General features: G+C 38.7%; 1 protein-coding gene across 1 annotated transcript; it reads left to right on the top strand.

Moving 5' to 3' along the window:
* Positions 1 to 3,243: 3,243 nt before the first annotated feature.
* Positions 3,244 to 14,915, top strand: RRH (retinal pigment epithelium-derived rhodopsin homolog). Its single transcript, XM_082759940.1, has 7 exons — positions 3,244 to 3,411; positions 7,891 to 8,081; positions 9,248 to 9,347; positions 9,459 to 9,612; positions 10,025 to 10,193; positions 12,405 to 12,583; positions 13,365 to 14,915. The coding sequence occupies exons 1-7, from the start codon at positions 3,306 to 3,308 to the stop codon at positions 13,468 to 13,470; spliced, it is 1,005 nt and encodes a 334-aa protein (XP_082616066.1). The 5' UTR covers positions 3,244 to 3,305; the 3' UTR covers positions 13,471 to 14,915.
* Positions 14,916 to 15,040: the final 125 nt, after the last annotated feature.

Raw genomic sequence — 15,040 nt, 5'->3', positions numbered from 1 at the left:
CTCCTGAGCCTTTTGTTCCAGTCCTGTCTGTGGTTCTGTCGCTGTGCTCCTGATCCCAGTGTGCAAAGTGTTTGGGTTTTATATTTGTGCAAGTCACACTGCAGTCTGAAAGTGGGTGCGGGGAGGGGTGGCTTAATGGTGCTGAAGGCTTTCAGTGACAGTTTGGTGCTCCTTAGATTTCTCCTCCCCAGCAGCAGCCTCGGGGGCAAATGTTCGGGCCACCTGGAGAGCCTCCTGAGTGCCCCTTGCTTTGGCAGCGAGGTAGGACTGCAGAATTCCTCTGAAGCTCAGGAGCAGCTTCAGCACGCCCCGAAAACTTGGCTTCCCCGCCCAGGACCCTCGCAGTAGCGGTGTCCCCTACCTGTGTCCTTGCGTCCTCATCAGTGCCTGCACGTGCTGGCTGCTGGCTGGGGCAGCGCATCCGATAACCGAGCCCTGCTCTCCGAACGCGGTTGCAAGTGAGCGTGTTAGTCACCGCAGCATTTGACCCAGGCAGAAGGTTTAACTTTCAGCTGACTGGCAGCTGCTGAATCACTGGGATCAGATTGCTTAAGGTATCTTGAACCTGTTGGCTGTGCTGCACTCGACTTCTGGTTTTATATACGTATAATTTTAACGTGGGATCTAAATTTTTGCTAAACAGAATAACACACGAAGTGTATAGTAAAGCTTCCTAGCTATTAAGACTGAGCGTCTCTAAAAGTCATACCTGGAGGGATGTTTCTCTCCTTGTCTCTTCTGTAGTTGCTGTGGAAGGATCATTTGATAGAGCTCACAGATTTATGTTACTTTGACAGAAATTTGACAAAGTGCAGAAGATAATTGCGATGTTTTAACCCAGGGCTGCAGCACTGGCTGTTGTAGAACAGAACGATTCCCTCTAGCACTCACAAGAAGCCGTGGACATCTTCCTGAGGCAGTACTTGACAGTCCCTTTTACAGTGGTGCAGAGTTACTTTCAGTAGTGCCAAGTATTGTCTTGGCAAGAAAAGGTGTACTGGAAAATGGATGGTTAATGGATCAAGCATGACAAGTAAAAAGGTTTTTGGAGTCCCTTACATTTTTCAGGGTGTTTTGTTCAGCCAGCTAAAAGTCTTTTGCTTACAGACTCAAACTTTTCTAATCAGCAGTTTAAATCTAGGGACTTTGTGTGGGAAGTAAAAATATGATTTATTACATTGTTTGCCTTCAGTTTTGAACCATTTAAATGTTTATAGAAGTAAGATTAAAGGGAAGCACTGCCTTATACAGCCCTCTAGTGTTGATACACCTAATAAACATGAGATAATTTCTTTTTAATGCAAACAGAAAATTTCTCTACTCTTACTACCTGTGGATTAAAATATGCTTTTGAATACTTTATATGTAACCGAAATGTTTGCAACTTGCTAAGCCCTGTAACGAGTCTTGCATTGCCCCGTATCTATACAGGTGTCTACAAATTGAAGAATCGACTCCAATAGAAATTGCATTTTGTTCCTACTGATCTGGGCCAATTAGAATGGAAAAGCTCTATCGTTTGAGGTTATTTGTATATTTTAATAGTGAATTCCTCTATATTTTGGCTTTGTTTTATAAACTGTTACTTTTAGGTAATGTCTTTAATTTTGACTTTTTTCCTCTCAGTTCCTGTTACGTTAGTATTAGACAAATTTAAGCAGAGATGGAAACAGGATGGACTGCACATATTAGAAACTCTGATTTTAACCAACAGGTGTGTATAAAATCTGCATGGTCTCATTAACTCCGCTACCCAAGTCTGGAATCCGATCTGAATACAAACAGAGATGCTTTGCTTTTTGAGGCAGTCAGCATTGCAAGCTCCAAGTTCTGTGGAAGTTTTGAGCTTAGAGATGCTTTTGTAAACCTTGCCAAAGTTTCAGGGGAGGAGAGTGAAGGTATAAAATTTTCATTATGCTTTTATCTTTCATGGCAGGACAATGGGGCGCTAGGGAAGTAGCTTTGTTGCTGAACAGGTCATTTCCCCTTTCGATCCGCTCCCACCCTGATCCTGCCTAGTTCGTTTCTGACAGGAAAAATAGTGTATTAATACGATTACCCTGGGAAATAAGAGTGCAAGAAGGTAGTTTTGTGCCATTAACACCTTTGCTGGTAGACCTGTGACTTGTGATCTTCTGTAGCAATGACAACAAATTGTCACGACTGCCTAAGTTTTAGATCAACGTTTACTTACCTTTGGATTGAAGTAGCCGAAAGACAGAGGATGTCTGCTTTGGAAAGCTGAGGAGTGGGAGGGAAAGCTTTAGGGGTGTTTCACAGGTTAGAGATGAGTAGCACTGGTTGGTTGTCCTTGTGACTTTTATCCCCACTATAAGAACAGAACTGTAAAGAGGGGAGCTGGAGGTAAACAGCTTTGATTGCTGAGACTGATGCTGCATATAAGCTCTGGGCAAGGGTTTGTTGCAGCTAATATTTACACAGGGTTTTGCACAAGGCCTTGAGCATCTCGCTGGTGTGCTGGTACCTCATCACCGAAGAGAAGAAAACAATCTCCCACTGCTCAACCTTTTGGAAAATGTCTAATTATTTTCTGCTTAGGAAAACTTGCCCAAGCCTACCTGTGTGTGTCTGGGAGAGGAAGTGTCTTCAGGGTTGTAAGGCGTGTTTAACACCTGTTCTCTGCAGACCCGGCTGCTTGAAAAATATAAAAATTGAATTTTCTGAAAGTCACGTTTTGCTTTAGGAAATACTGGGCTGTTCTTGGGGGTGTTGTCAGTCTGAGTGTTTAAATCAAACTAAGAGTCCTGAAGAGGAGAAAGTAGGTCTTTATGTATTTGAAGGGATGGACTTCAGAATAAACACACCACGCTTTTTAAAGAAATCGCCATTTGTGCTTTTCTGCTGTGTGCTCTCTGGTGACTGGAAGTATTTCCGAGCCAGGCTGATGACCAACTGACCCAAGTCAATTTTTACTGAGGTTTCTGAAGCATTGCACAAGAGGTTTGAAGCAAAAAGTCTGGGGGCATGTGACACTTAATCTCTTTAGCAGTAAGAATAAAGTTTAAGTATCCTGTTGGAAATGTACGCAGTTCTGTGCTGTTCTTTGTTTTAATTAACAAGCTTTTCTCCTGCATAGATTGGGAGCGTAAACTTCTTTGCACTTTAGTCCAATTAAATCATTCTTGGAGGCTGTCAGTGGTGGGGCAGCTCTCCCCCGCCTCTTTTTTTTAATTGTTCAGTGAGTCTGTTGGATAACGAAAGAATTTGCCTGACAGGGCTTTGTAGCGTTTCCTCGTCTTGATGAGCGCTTGCAGAGGACAAACGACAAGTCTCTTTTGTCCAAAATGCATTGGAATGATTCATCCGGTTCCTCACAAAGTGACAATGAAGCTCATTCAGCCTTTACACAGACTGAGCACAACATAGTTGCAGCTTACTTAATAACAGCAGGTATGGGCACGGGCAAATAACTTTATTTTTTTTAAATAGAACTAGATTTGAATGCTCATTCTGTGTAGTAGCAGCAACGGTATGTCATTTTTGTGTTACACACCTCTGCTTTTATCCATAGTTTTCTGACAATAATCGGGCTGAACAAAGTGTGCAGAAACGTAAGTTTTCTGGTCGGTGTTTGAAGGCAGCGTTGTGTGTTGAAAAATACATTTTGTTGATATGTAATTATAGAAGAGTGAGAATTAACTTCTGCCAGCTTGCAAAAGAGATAAAAATAGGACATAGCTGTCACATCTTGCATTTTTCTGTGATGTGCTTGAAGCTATCTTGAGATTTCTCTTGGGCCACATGTTCACGGTCATATACGTGTAGTCTGAGCATGTGAGGGGTGTCTCTTGGGGGGATGTAAGGGGAAGGGTTGGAATGTGACTGGGAGGGAGGGAGCTGGTCGTTAATCAGGGAAGAGCAGACTCCACCTGCAGCTGTATTTTTCATTGATGACACGTTGGAAAAAGCCCACTGGAAGGCTTGACATTTTGTGTTGTCTATGACTGCAATGGCCTCTGGCTAAACCTGAATGATTATGGATTTTTTTTTTTTAAAACATTCTTATTGTTATAGCTGCAACTGTTTCAGTGATGTTTTTTTTTTGAACCCTTGACTGCTGTAGCGAAGAAATATCATCCTGACCAAATGCTGAAACCTACAGTGTTTTTGAAAACAGGCCTTCTGTATTTTTATTATGTAAAATTAAATTTATAAATACTTTAATTATAGACTGTATTGCATCGTACATTTTCTACGTTTTAATTGGCTTTTGAATTCCTTTAAAATATTAATGTACTTGGGGTTTATATGAAATAGTGTTGATGATGGTCACGTTTTATTTAGCATATCTGTTTGAAGTGGGAAGTATCAAAGCCCTGGTCTCATAAAGAGAATGTTTTTGAATGCAAAGGCAGTAGGTATTTTCAGATTTTTACAGAAATTGGTAGAGTAGTTACACAGCTCCCTAGACCTGTTGAGAAGCTGTGGAGATGGACGGTGGTGAAGTATTGGAAGACTCGATACACTCTGCAGTGCTACCATACTATTTGCAGGTAACTGGCTCTGTTAGCTGCTGCAGATATGTAGGATACTTGGTTATATTTTAATTACGATGGATTACTCTGTATGTAATGAGGTGGTCTTTTCAGGTAGATTGACCATCTGGTGTTAACGATAAAAGCTATTGCACTGTTAGCAGTGGGGTTAGCAGTTATGGAAATTAAATGCCTTTAAAAAGTAAACAAAAAAAACCACCTTGGGCTTATTTCATATTATAACTGGGGAATCTAATAAGTCTTTTGGCTGTGACTTGACCTTTGCTTTCTTTGTGAGGAATGTTTTTGACAGTAAGGTCTATAGCATCTTTGAAAGTCTGATTGTTTGCTTTTCGAATGCCTTACCATGGCAAATCTCACATCTGGAAAATGTGTTAATAAGGAGGTGTCCAAGAAAAAAGAATGAAGGACAGGTACAGTGTTGCTTTTTAAAAGGCTTGAACATTTCTTTCTTTGACAAGTAATTGCTTTGTTTTCTGAGAAAGAAGTCATTGCTAGGTACCGCAGTCTGCGGTGGTCAGCGTACTAATTTTAGTGACGACAGCAGGCATGCTCAGCCCGCAGGAAGAAGCTATGTGGTTATCTTCCACCTTGTAATGGTGAAGTGCTCTGGTGTCATTTTTAAATGCTAACTGGAAAAGTAAATTCCACGTCACATGTGGACCTAACCTAAGCTACTTTATTTTGATGCTACTACCCACATGTCCTGCTGTGCTGTTGGGGCTTGTATTTGCATGCAGTCTACCTTTAGTTTTCGTTGCTTCACTGGGAAGAGGAACAATAACAGAATTTTCTGTCCCTGATCAAGTCATATATGAGGTTTTTATCTGCATATTGAAAAAATCACAAGATTTAATGGGAAAAATATGGGAATAGTTGTCTAGCCCTAAGATATTTCACAGGCCAAATGGCAGCATCTGCATGCTGCTTCTGAATCCAATGAGTTTGTCGTGGCTGACAATATCAGGTTACTAAAAGTCTTGGGCTCGCTCTGTGCTCTCTGCCCTCTAAGAAACGAGCTCTCGTTAACTGCTGCCTGGAGAAACTTGGTTCTTCTATTTGACCTCTTTCTCAGAGGGGAAAAAAGCCAGCTGTTGCATATACATGTGTTTTCTTGCTTTGTTTGAGATTGAATCTTTTTTCTAGATTTTTTTCCTTGTCTTTTTCTTCTGAAGATTATGCTCTGAAGCACTAAATGTGTCTAGCAGGATCCTTCCTTCACCTCAAGTCTATGAGTTTACAGTTGTATCCCTGATTTCATTCTTGGGAGATGTAAAATCTGTTAAAGCATGTCTTGTAAGAAGCCTGTACTGTTTTGTAAACTTGTGAGTCGTGTTCTTCCTATCTCCCAGGAGACAATGCTACCTGTCAGAAGAGAACTGGCAGAGCTGGCATTGGAGGTGCTGCTTGATTCACATCTGGTCCCTAGCTTCCTGCTTTTGTTCATTTTAGGGGCTGATGGCATCACAGTGTTCCTGGAATGTGTGAAATACAATAGGGGATGGCATCTGTGTGGCTGTGCACCTCCAGCATCATCTGTAACGTTAGTTTTATGTAGGCAGGGGACTTCTACCTGAGAAAAGACATGCTTGTTTTTTTTTTTTTTTTTTTTTTTTTTTTTTTTTTTTTAAAAAAAGAATGGAAAAGAGAAATAGCTGAGAATTAATTATAATTTTTCCACTTTTAATTTTAAAATCAAATCAACTGAATCTCTTAAATGAGCTTCTTTTAAGAATGAGCTTCTTTTAAGGGTGGGCAACAACTGAAAGAAGATGGGTGTGCACTTCAGAGTTGGAGAGGAGGTGAGGGTGTGAAACTCTTACCCTGTGCCTGTCACGGGACCTGTGAGAGCAGTGCAGACCTTATTTCATTCCTGAGGGCAAAGGTTGGGTTTCACTCTGCCGAGTAGCCTGCTGTTTTGATTTCACCGAGCCCGATTGTGTGTACTTCTCTATGTCTGCTAGGCTGTACAGCTGTGGGAATATGGACGAAAAGTTAAAATCCTGTGTAGAGCCAGATGCTGTGATTTTGTTTTCTTGCACTATATCCAGGGTGACAGCTATTCACTCAAGCTCCTTTCAGAATTACCCCTCCAGTTCTGTAAAGCTGAAAAGTACAGTGTTTTGCTTCAAGGGTGAAATGTTTTAACAAAAAAAAAAATAAATAAAATAAAATTCTGAGGGGCATTTCCATGGATACTGTGTTGTTTGACTTTTACCAATGTAACATTCTTCTCTGCACTTGTAATGTAAGGTGCTCAAGTTATACAAGTGTTTGTAAGTTTAGTATTTGGTTCAGTGATATTGTGACTGCTGTATGAGACAAGGAAATCTATGAGCAACTTACAAATTCCTGTTACTATTTACATTTTTTTTTTATGGCCAGTTTTCTTGAACATTCTGGAATTCTGCTTTTTGGTGAGGTGCAAAATCGTATTTGTAACCTTATTGGCTCTTGTTATTAATGATGGGCTGGTACAAGTCTACAGGATAGTTGTTTGCTCTGAATGTTTCTGAGTCTAAAGAGAATGAAATCAGAACAAAAAAAAAACCACACCCCATTTTGTGGGATTGCCATGTGAACTTATTTCAAGGGCCAAGCAGAAGGATTTGGCTAGAATAGGGAGGAAGAGACAGAGAAAAGAAGAATGTGGGGTTCTTAATATAGGTCACGAGGATTAGAAAAAGCTTGAAGGAGGGTGTAGATGCTAGCTTTAGTACTGTATTTCTTTATTACTATTCTTAGGCAACACAAGAAATTGCCAGTAGACAAATAGTAGTCTTTGGGCACAGTCCAACTGTGCTCAGTGCCACCTGTGTTGCACCTTTCTGAAGAATTTAATTGTAAAAGCACTTACATTAGGGATTGGAGAATGCTTATTTTTAACTTTCTGGGGCACATGGAGCTTGGGTTCTGGAGCCCTAGTTCAACAAAGAAAGCAGAGGCCTAACGTGTGCCAGAAAGGAAAGAAACAAGGTAACAAGACCAAGCCCTGCCATAAAGGTTTGCAATTACAGGGAATAGTGAGGCAGGAGGGTGTTCACAAGCTGGGCTTGTGCCATGGTTGTGATGCAGCCCTAGAGCTTGGAGCTGGTCGGGTGAAGAAAACAGCTCTGCAGGCCCAGCTAGGCCGCTGCGGCAGGCCGCAAGGATCATCTACGTTGCTTGATGAGGCTTAGATGTGTGGCTTGCAAGTTATATAATAAGAAAAGCTTTTCTCTCTTTCAGGTATCTTTCTGCTTTGCAAAACTGTACCTGACCAAATATAAAACTTCTTTAGGACTTAAATATTGCAATAGGCTGCCTTTGCTTTTGTAAGTGCATTGCTGGCTTGCCTTCATCTTTTGTAAAGTTTCTATTTCTGTTTCTACAGGAGTGATAAGCATTTTCAGTAACATTGTTGTGCTAGGGATCTTTGTTAAGTACAAAGAACTTCGGACAGCAACCAATGCAATTATTATCAACTTGGCTTTTACTGACATTGGCGTCAGTGGCATTGGCTACCCCATGTCAGCTGCCTCAGACCTTCATGGAAGCTGGAAATTTGGACATACTGGATGCCAGGTATTGTAATTCAGGCAGGGAGAAAGTTTTGAGCACTTCAACACAAACTGAGAAATGAATAATAGCTCTACTTGATAGTAGTTCCTTTAAGAGGTGGAGATGCAAAATTTGACTCTCAACCTGAAGCTAATGTTATGTGAAATGAACAATTTCTGCATGTTGAATCCGGTTTTAATTCCATTCCAAAATTATAATTTCAAGCCTGAAAACGTTGACGTGTAACCTTACATTTATCATCCAGAGATATTTTAAAATAGCTTTAAAAAAATCTTAGGACATGAAGTCCTGAAATGAAGAAGGTTGTAGTTTGACTCATTTGACTGAGCTGGTTGTTAAAAGACTTTGGATATGGCTGTTGTTTTGGTGGTGAGCATGACAGACCTTAATGGGTTTTGCTTAACAAACATATCTTCATCAGGATGGGACTAAGGATTTCCCAGGTGTAGGCCTGCAAGGCTATTAAAGGGCTCCATTATAGATCTGGCTTAGCTTTAATAGCTATCTGTTTCTTAAAAGTTCAGACTAACTGACAAATTATGCTTCTCTAGCAGAGAGTGCCATTTGCTCACCGTGTATTGTGATTTAAGTCTACTTTTAAACAGGCTGTTGGGCTTAAGTGCTCAGAAAAATTAGTAGTAATATGAAGGTATATGCTGAAAATGTGATTTGAAAAAAATATTAACAGCACTATATGTTTTTGGCCTGCATATAATAGGTATTTATAGCAATCTGACATCACCTGCCTGGGTATCCAATAATTTCAAGCTCAAAATTCTTTAACATTCTTTAACAGGAAGCCTTACTTTTAATATCCTTGGATCAAGACTCACAGTGGGTTGACGTTGATGTGAAATCTCACTTCCAAAGCTTTGGGAGTTCTTGAGGTCATATGAAGCACAACCCATGTCAACATAAACCAGATGAAACCTTCTTTAGGAATTCTGATGAGCAAATAGGAAGGTTGCTTATGAAACATTTAGTTTTAAATGAGCTACCTCTACATTGCCTGCATTGAATTAGTTCATTCTGTACTCTTGTTTACAGAAGAGAACGCTGTCTGAATATAATGTATCATAGTGCTTTAGATTCAGTTCACAAATTTATGTTTGTACCTTTGAAAGATTTCTCAGAAAGGATATGTTGATTATTTATTTTTTAAATTTCAGATCTATGCTGCCTTAAATATCTTTTTTGGGATGGCGAGTATTGGTTTGCTCACTGTTGTTGCAGTTGACCGTTACCTGACAATCTGCAGGGCTGATATAGGTACTGTATTTTTAGTCAAAAATCACTCGCAGGCTTCTATGAACTAAGACTCAAACTGTATCGTTTTATTGTGCGTGACAACAGTTTGAGATCATATGTGTTCCTTTGCAGGAAGAAGAATGACTACCCGTACCTATGCTACCCTGATCCTTGCTGCTTGGATAAATGCTGTCTTTTGGGCTTCTATGCCTACTGTAGGCTGGGCTGGCTATGCTCCAGATCCAACTGGAGCAACATGCACAGTCAATTGGAGGAAAAATGATGCGTAAGGTTCCTTCTCACCCTTTCTTTTAAATTCCTTCTTATTGAGGGTTCAGACTGTTTAATTTACTACTGTATTAAAAAAACAAACAAATAAACAAACACACACACACACACACAAAACACCTTCTTGCTAAAGTATGAATCTAATTTATAAAAGTAATTTAAAAGCAATGGAAATAATCTAGAGCAACTCCAGAAAATAAGTTAAAATAAGAAAATGAGCCATGCTTGAAAACTGCAAGACTTGTAGCTGCAATTAAAAAAAAAAATAAATAAATTAAGGCTAAAGAAATTTTTCTTAATTCTGTAAAAACTTATTTTGAACTTCATAATGAAATCAAAATATATTATTCAGTAACCTTTCACGGATGGATATTTGCAAGTTACTGTGTTTTGTTTTTCTGTCTTATCAGGTCCTTTGTTTCCTACACAATGAGTGTAATTGCTGTTAATTTTGTTGTACCCTTAACAGTCATGTTTTACTGTTATTACAATGTTTCCCGGACAATGAAAAAATACACCAGCACTAACTGCCTGGAGAGCATCAACACGGATTGGTCTGACCAAGTAGATGTAACAAAGGTATGGTAAAAGAGGGCATGTTTCATTTTAAGCATGTTTTTTTGCCCCAGAGTTCTGAGGGCAAAGGAACACTGCAGCCTCTTAAGCATTTCTGTTTCCTACATTCTCTCTTTTCCTTCTTTCTTACCAAATATTAACTGAAATTTAGCCTTGGTGAAAACTCCTGGTTTGACTTACACCACTAGATTCCTTACTCTTGGTGTAATACTCCTCCTGGACAAAAATAGCTACTTCGAAGGCTGGGAGCCATGTGAATTTGCCCTGCTGCTGTCCTCTGTCACTGCAGAAAATTGTACCTCAGAGATGTCCTAGGAGGATTCTCTAAGATAGTTTTACTCTTTTTGACTGCGCAGTCTTTAGGCTCTCTGCCAGGTTCACAGGTGTAACCGGTCAGAAATGGATTGGTCAATGCTGATTTACACTTATGGCCTACAAATGAAAGCACATTTCTAAGCTCCCAAGCTGTGCAATTCCCCTTGTTCTTTTCAGTCTGTTGAGCTTATCTCTTTCTTAGGTAAAGAGTAGCAAATGTGAATTATGGCATAGAATGATACATCCTGCCTGGAAAGCTAACATTCTTTTAACATTTAAGAGTCCTTGAGAAATCTTTAAGTGCACTGGCTCCTTTGGTTTTGTGTAAATATACGGTTTATGGTTGGAGACAAGAAAAAAAAAGAATAAAAAAAAAAGCCAGAAATTAGGAGTAGACTGAAAAGAATGTCCTTAATGTTAAAAACTTAACATTCCTTGGAAAATGTTCTCATTGATAAATTATGGAAAAAAAAATTGACAAGTAGTACTTATGAACATCTCACATTTCTGAAGAAGTTTCAAAATGCTTTAAACCGAGGATTCAGTTATAAGTTTACACTGACATTTGTGAAGAAGATGCATTTTTCATGCTTTACCATTGACCATGAGTTACATTAAAATAAATAAATAAATAAAAAGACTAAATAAAATAAAATAAAAAGACTGAAGCTTTGGAGTTCAGCATTATCCTTCTTTGGAGCTGGATTGCTTTTTTTTTCACAATTTGGCATCCTTCAAGCTTTCTGTGCACCAAACTCTTCTAAATGAAAGTGTTCTTTCATGTGAGAGTCGCTATTCTTTTGTAATTATCTGTAGATATTGTGTTTGTGTTTAAACAGGAATCTTCTGTGGAGAGAGTCACAGCTTACTTGTTGGTGATACTCTAGAACAGCTTGCACAAAATAGTTGTTTATTTCTTGTTTCTCATTCTCCCTCACTGATGGCCAGAATATGGGTGTAGGTAAACAAAGCTAGGGCATCCTGTGCATACAAAGAGCCCTGCTGTTTTGTTTGGTTTCCTGGTGATTTGTTTTGTCATCTTGATTAATTTGTGATTTCCATTCCAGTTTCTGTTACTGATTTATGTCCCTGACAAAAGCCAGAGAATCAAGTGTTCCAGTTGATTCCACTCTTGTCCACTTGTGCTCTCCAGAATGAGCAAAATGTTGTATTCTGACCTCTTTTTCTTGATGTGTATCTCAGGTCTGTTTTGAAGGGGAACCTATCATTTTGGCAGAGCCTTTTATCTTCAGGAAACAACTTGTGATGTTCTCTCTAGCAAGGTTAGAAAGTAAATTTCAGGGTACCTACACCTGAACAGAAAACAGAGGTAGTGGCTGGAAAGTGGTTAAATGAGGGTAATTTATGCAAAAGTTGGTAGCTTCGGTGACTTAGATAATGTTGATTACTTGATCATTTTTAAATGTGGCATTTTATTTTCATAGATACCTACCCACTGGTGGATATTGGGGCGCACCTCTTTCCAGATATATATGAGAATGAAAGCAAGGGTACCGTTACTGTAACGTGTATTTCGGAGTAGAGGATTTGCTGGTATCATGCAGCACATTGCCACCTCTGAAGTTGCGGCCGTAATTCATGTGTGAAGTCTTCTGTGTCCCTTTAATTTTTTTGATGGATGAATTTACATAATTATTAATGCTAACAATGAAGAAAAATTGTATGTAACAAAACAACAGTGTGGCAAAATACAGCATAACGTGCACTTAAATCCCCAAAGTGAGATTTTATTATATGTCAAAATTTGTCAGATGTGCTTATTTACGTGTCATTATTTGGTTCTGGATAGCTGCATTTTCACACAGGTGCATATACTTTTGTAGTTAGGTTGTAAGGTCTTAATATTCAGGTTATGTGTGTATTCCTCTTGTTTTACAGATGTCTGTTGTGATGATTGTAATGTTCTTGGTGGCGTGGTCTCCCTATTCCATTGTGTGTTTATGGTCTTCTTTTGGAGACCCAAAGAAAATTTCTCCTGCAATGGCCATCATAGCTCCTCTATTTGCAAAATCTTCCACGTTCTACAATCCATGCATTTATGTCATTGCAAACAAAAAGTAAGTGATCCTAAGTTAATAATGGTCTATTTCATGATTTTAGCATACCATGTAGCCATAGAAAGATCATCTGTAAAATACAACAGATTGGTGAAGAGGTGAAAGGGTAAGCTGCTGTTGATTTACCAAAGATGACCTTTTGTACGGGAAAGTCTAAAAAGAAATTGTTTGGATCAGCATCAGAAGATAATAATTGATACAGATTTTTGAGAATGCATCATTGAAGATTTTGTACAGTCATTTTGACCACAACTCCTTGTGGTTTCTCAGAGGGACTCATTGTGGAAGTTGGGTTCATCAGCAGTAGACTCCTTATTTTAAGGATTATGGTCAAAAATTGTAACATCTCAGTGATGTACAACTTCTAAGGAGTTCCTTTCTTGGTTTGGGATGTGCCCCATGGTGATTGATTAGGATGGATTGACACTTTCCATTAAATGAATAAGTTAAGCCTATTCTGCTGTTCTGAGCAAGTATATCAAATGCTCTAACTAAGCCATTGCACCCAAGTGGGAACTGGGTTTTGCAAGAAGGAGTCCTTCCTTTCTGTACTACCAGCCTACAAGCAGAGCTTGTGACCTCTTTCTAGGTTATCTGGTCTGATTCTGCTGAACCAAATAAATTACATCATCTTTTTTCCTCAATTTGTAAGTTTTCCTTAGTTGTAGCTATACCCAGTCCTGGGATAAGCAAAAGCTACTTAAGGCCATCTTATCCACTTTTTATTTGTGCTTGTTTCTCCAGCTAATGACCTTTCTGATTTCCCTTTTGTCCTTTGCAGGTTTCGGAGGGCAATCCTGGCAATGGTGCGGTGTCAAACAAGACAAGAGATAACTATAAACAATGCCTTGCCCATGAGTGTATCACAAAGTGCACTGACATCGTAAAACTCATTTCATTTGTCTGCATAGATTATGTGGAATTGAGTCAAATCTGGGTTATAATTAATATTCTGGAACATCCGTTTGCCTCTTTCATCCATTGGTTTTCTGTTAATCAAATTTTAAAGTGTTTTTTAGATAGGTTAAAAATTATAATAATAAAAAAGAACAAAACAAAGCACTAAGACATTAGTTTTCAAGAATTAGGCTTATTGGCCTGATATTTCTGGCCCAAACAAAAAAAGGAAGGTCAGCAAGGTGTTCAGTGTGACTCTTACAGGGTTGGACAAGGTGACATTGGGCAGAGAGAAACTGAAGCAGGAAGTGCTTAGGTTCAGTAGCGTAGATTTTGCACCTCTAATTCCTCTTGTAAATGACTTTCAGCTTCCCTTGAAAATTGCCAGATTTGAATTGCTGTGGATTCTCCATACTTGTATTTATTTCTATATCAAGTATCTGTATTGACAAGCCTTGCAAAGTTTTGTTTCTGTGAACATGTTAAGTTTATCAGAATATCTAGCTAAACCTGATGTCAGCTTTCAGGATTTTGAAAGAGTTTAATGACATTTCATGTATTTTTGAAAATTTGTCTCAGAGAATCAAATGAATTTGTGGGAATTGAAAATGGAAAATGAATTTGTAGTGCTTGTGACTGCATAGCAAATCCTGAAAATGAGACAAAATACACTCTTAAGCTTGACCCTCAGATGGCACATAAAACTGAATAAATCTGTACGGTGATTTCTAAAATTTCTAAGTCAATCTCATGATCGTATAAGTCTGTTGTATATTTTTCAAAAAAAATGCACAGTGAATTTATTCAGGATGACTGTGTATAGAGTTATTTATGGATGGGTATTACATGCATTCTTGATGATTCTCAGGTTTTGAGAATAAATATCTTCTCAATGGCCAATCCGAAGTCTGTGATCCTTCAGACAAGTCTCAGCCACTCTGACTTTATGCAGCTAGAATTAGTTTCCCAGGTTCTTGTTCTTCTAAGAGCTCTAGTGTCTGTCTGGTGAAGTGCCACGTTAAGTGATACAGTCATTCTGGAAAGCTAAATATTCAATTAATGAATTTGCATCTAATATAGAAAAACAAAATCCAATGACATTATTTTTTTGAGGCCTCCAAAAATGGTGGGAAAATGAAACTTTTTAGAAAGTGTATTTTAAACCTGACCACATGAGATTTAACTTCACAAGACTTTTGAGTACAATTTGCACTAACAGGTGATTCATTTTTATCACTTTATTTTGATATTATTATATATGCATACACTTAAGTGTGGCTTTGAAATGTGTAACCATTATTTAAAATATATGTGTGTTGTTGTGAAAACCCATCTCTACAAGATCTTTAGGAAGTTCTACAATCTAAGCTTCCTTTTAATTTGTACTTTTTAGTATTAAAATAAATGTCATGCGATATCCTCTTGCTGTACTAGCTTTCTTCCTGGAACCTTGTGGCACCTGTATGGACAGTAACTCCTCCAAAAGGAGCAAAGGAGTATTTTATGTACTAACCCTGCAACCACAACTGCATATTAAAATAGCCTTGAAACATGTCGTGT

Source organism: Aythya marila (assembly GCF_965140915.1).
Source record: "Aythya marila genome assembly, chromosome: 4".
NCBI classification, from domain to species: Eukaryota; Metazoa; Chordata; class Aves; order Anseriformes; family Anatidae; genus Aythya; species Aythya marila.
Note: the sequence above shows the minus strand (reverse complement) of the source record. Positions and strands in the feature narration are given on the sequence as shown.

Excerpts from the sequence above, each read along its gene's own strand:
- RRH (XM_082759940.1), top strand. The coding sequence starts at position 3,306 with ATGCATTGGAATGATTCATCCGGTTCCTCACAAAGTGACAATGAAGCT. Across the intron at positions 3,412-7,890 it reads AGCTTACTTAATAACAGCAG|GAGTGATAAGCATTTTCAGT; the intron begins GTATGGGCACGG and ends CTGTTTCTACAG. Across the intron at positions 8,082-9,247 it reads TTGGACATACTGGATGCCAG|ATCTATGCTGCCTTAAATAT; the intron begins GTATTGTAATTC and ends TTTAAATTTCAG.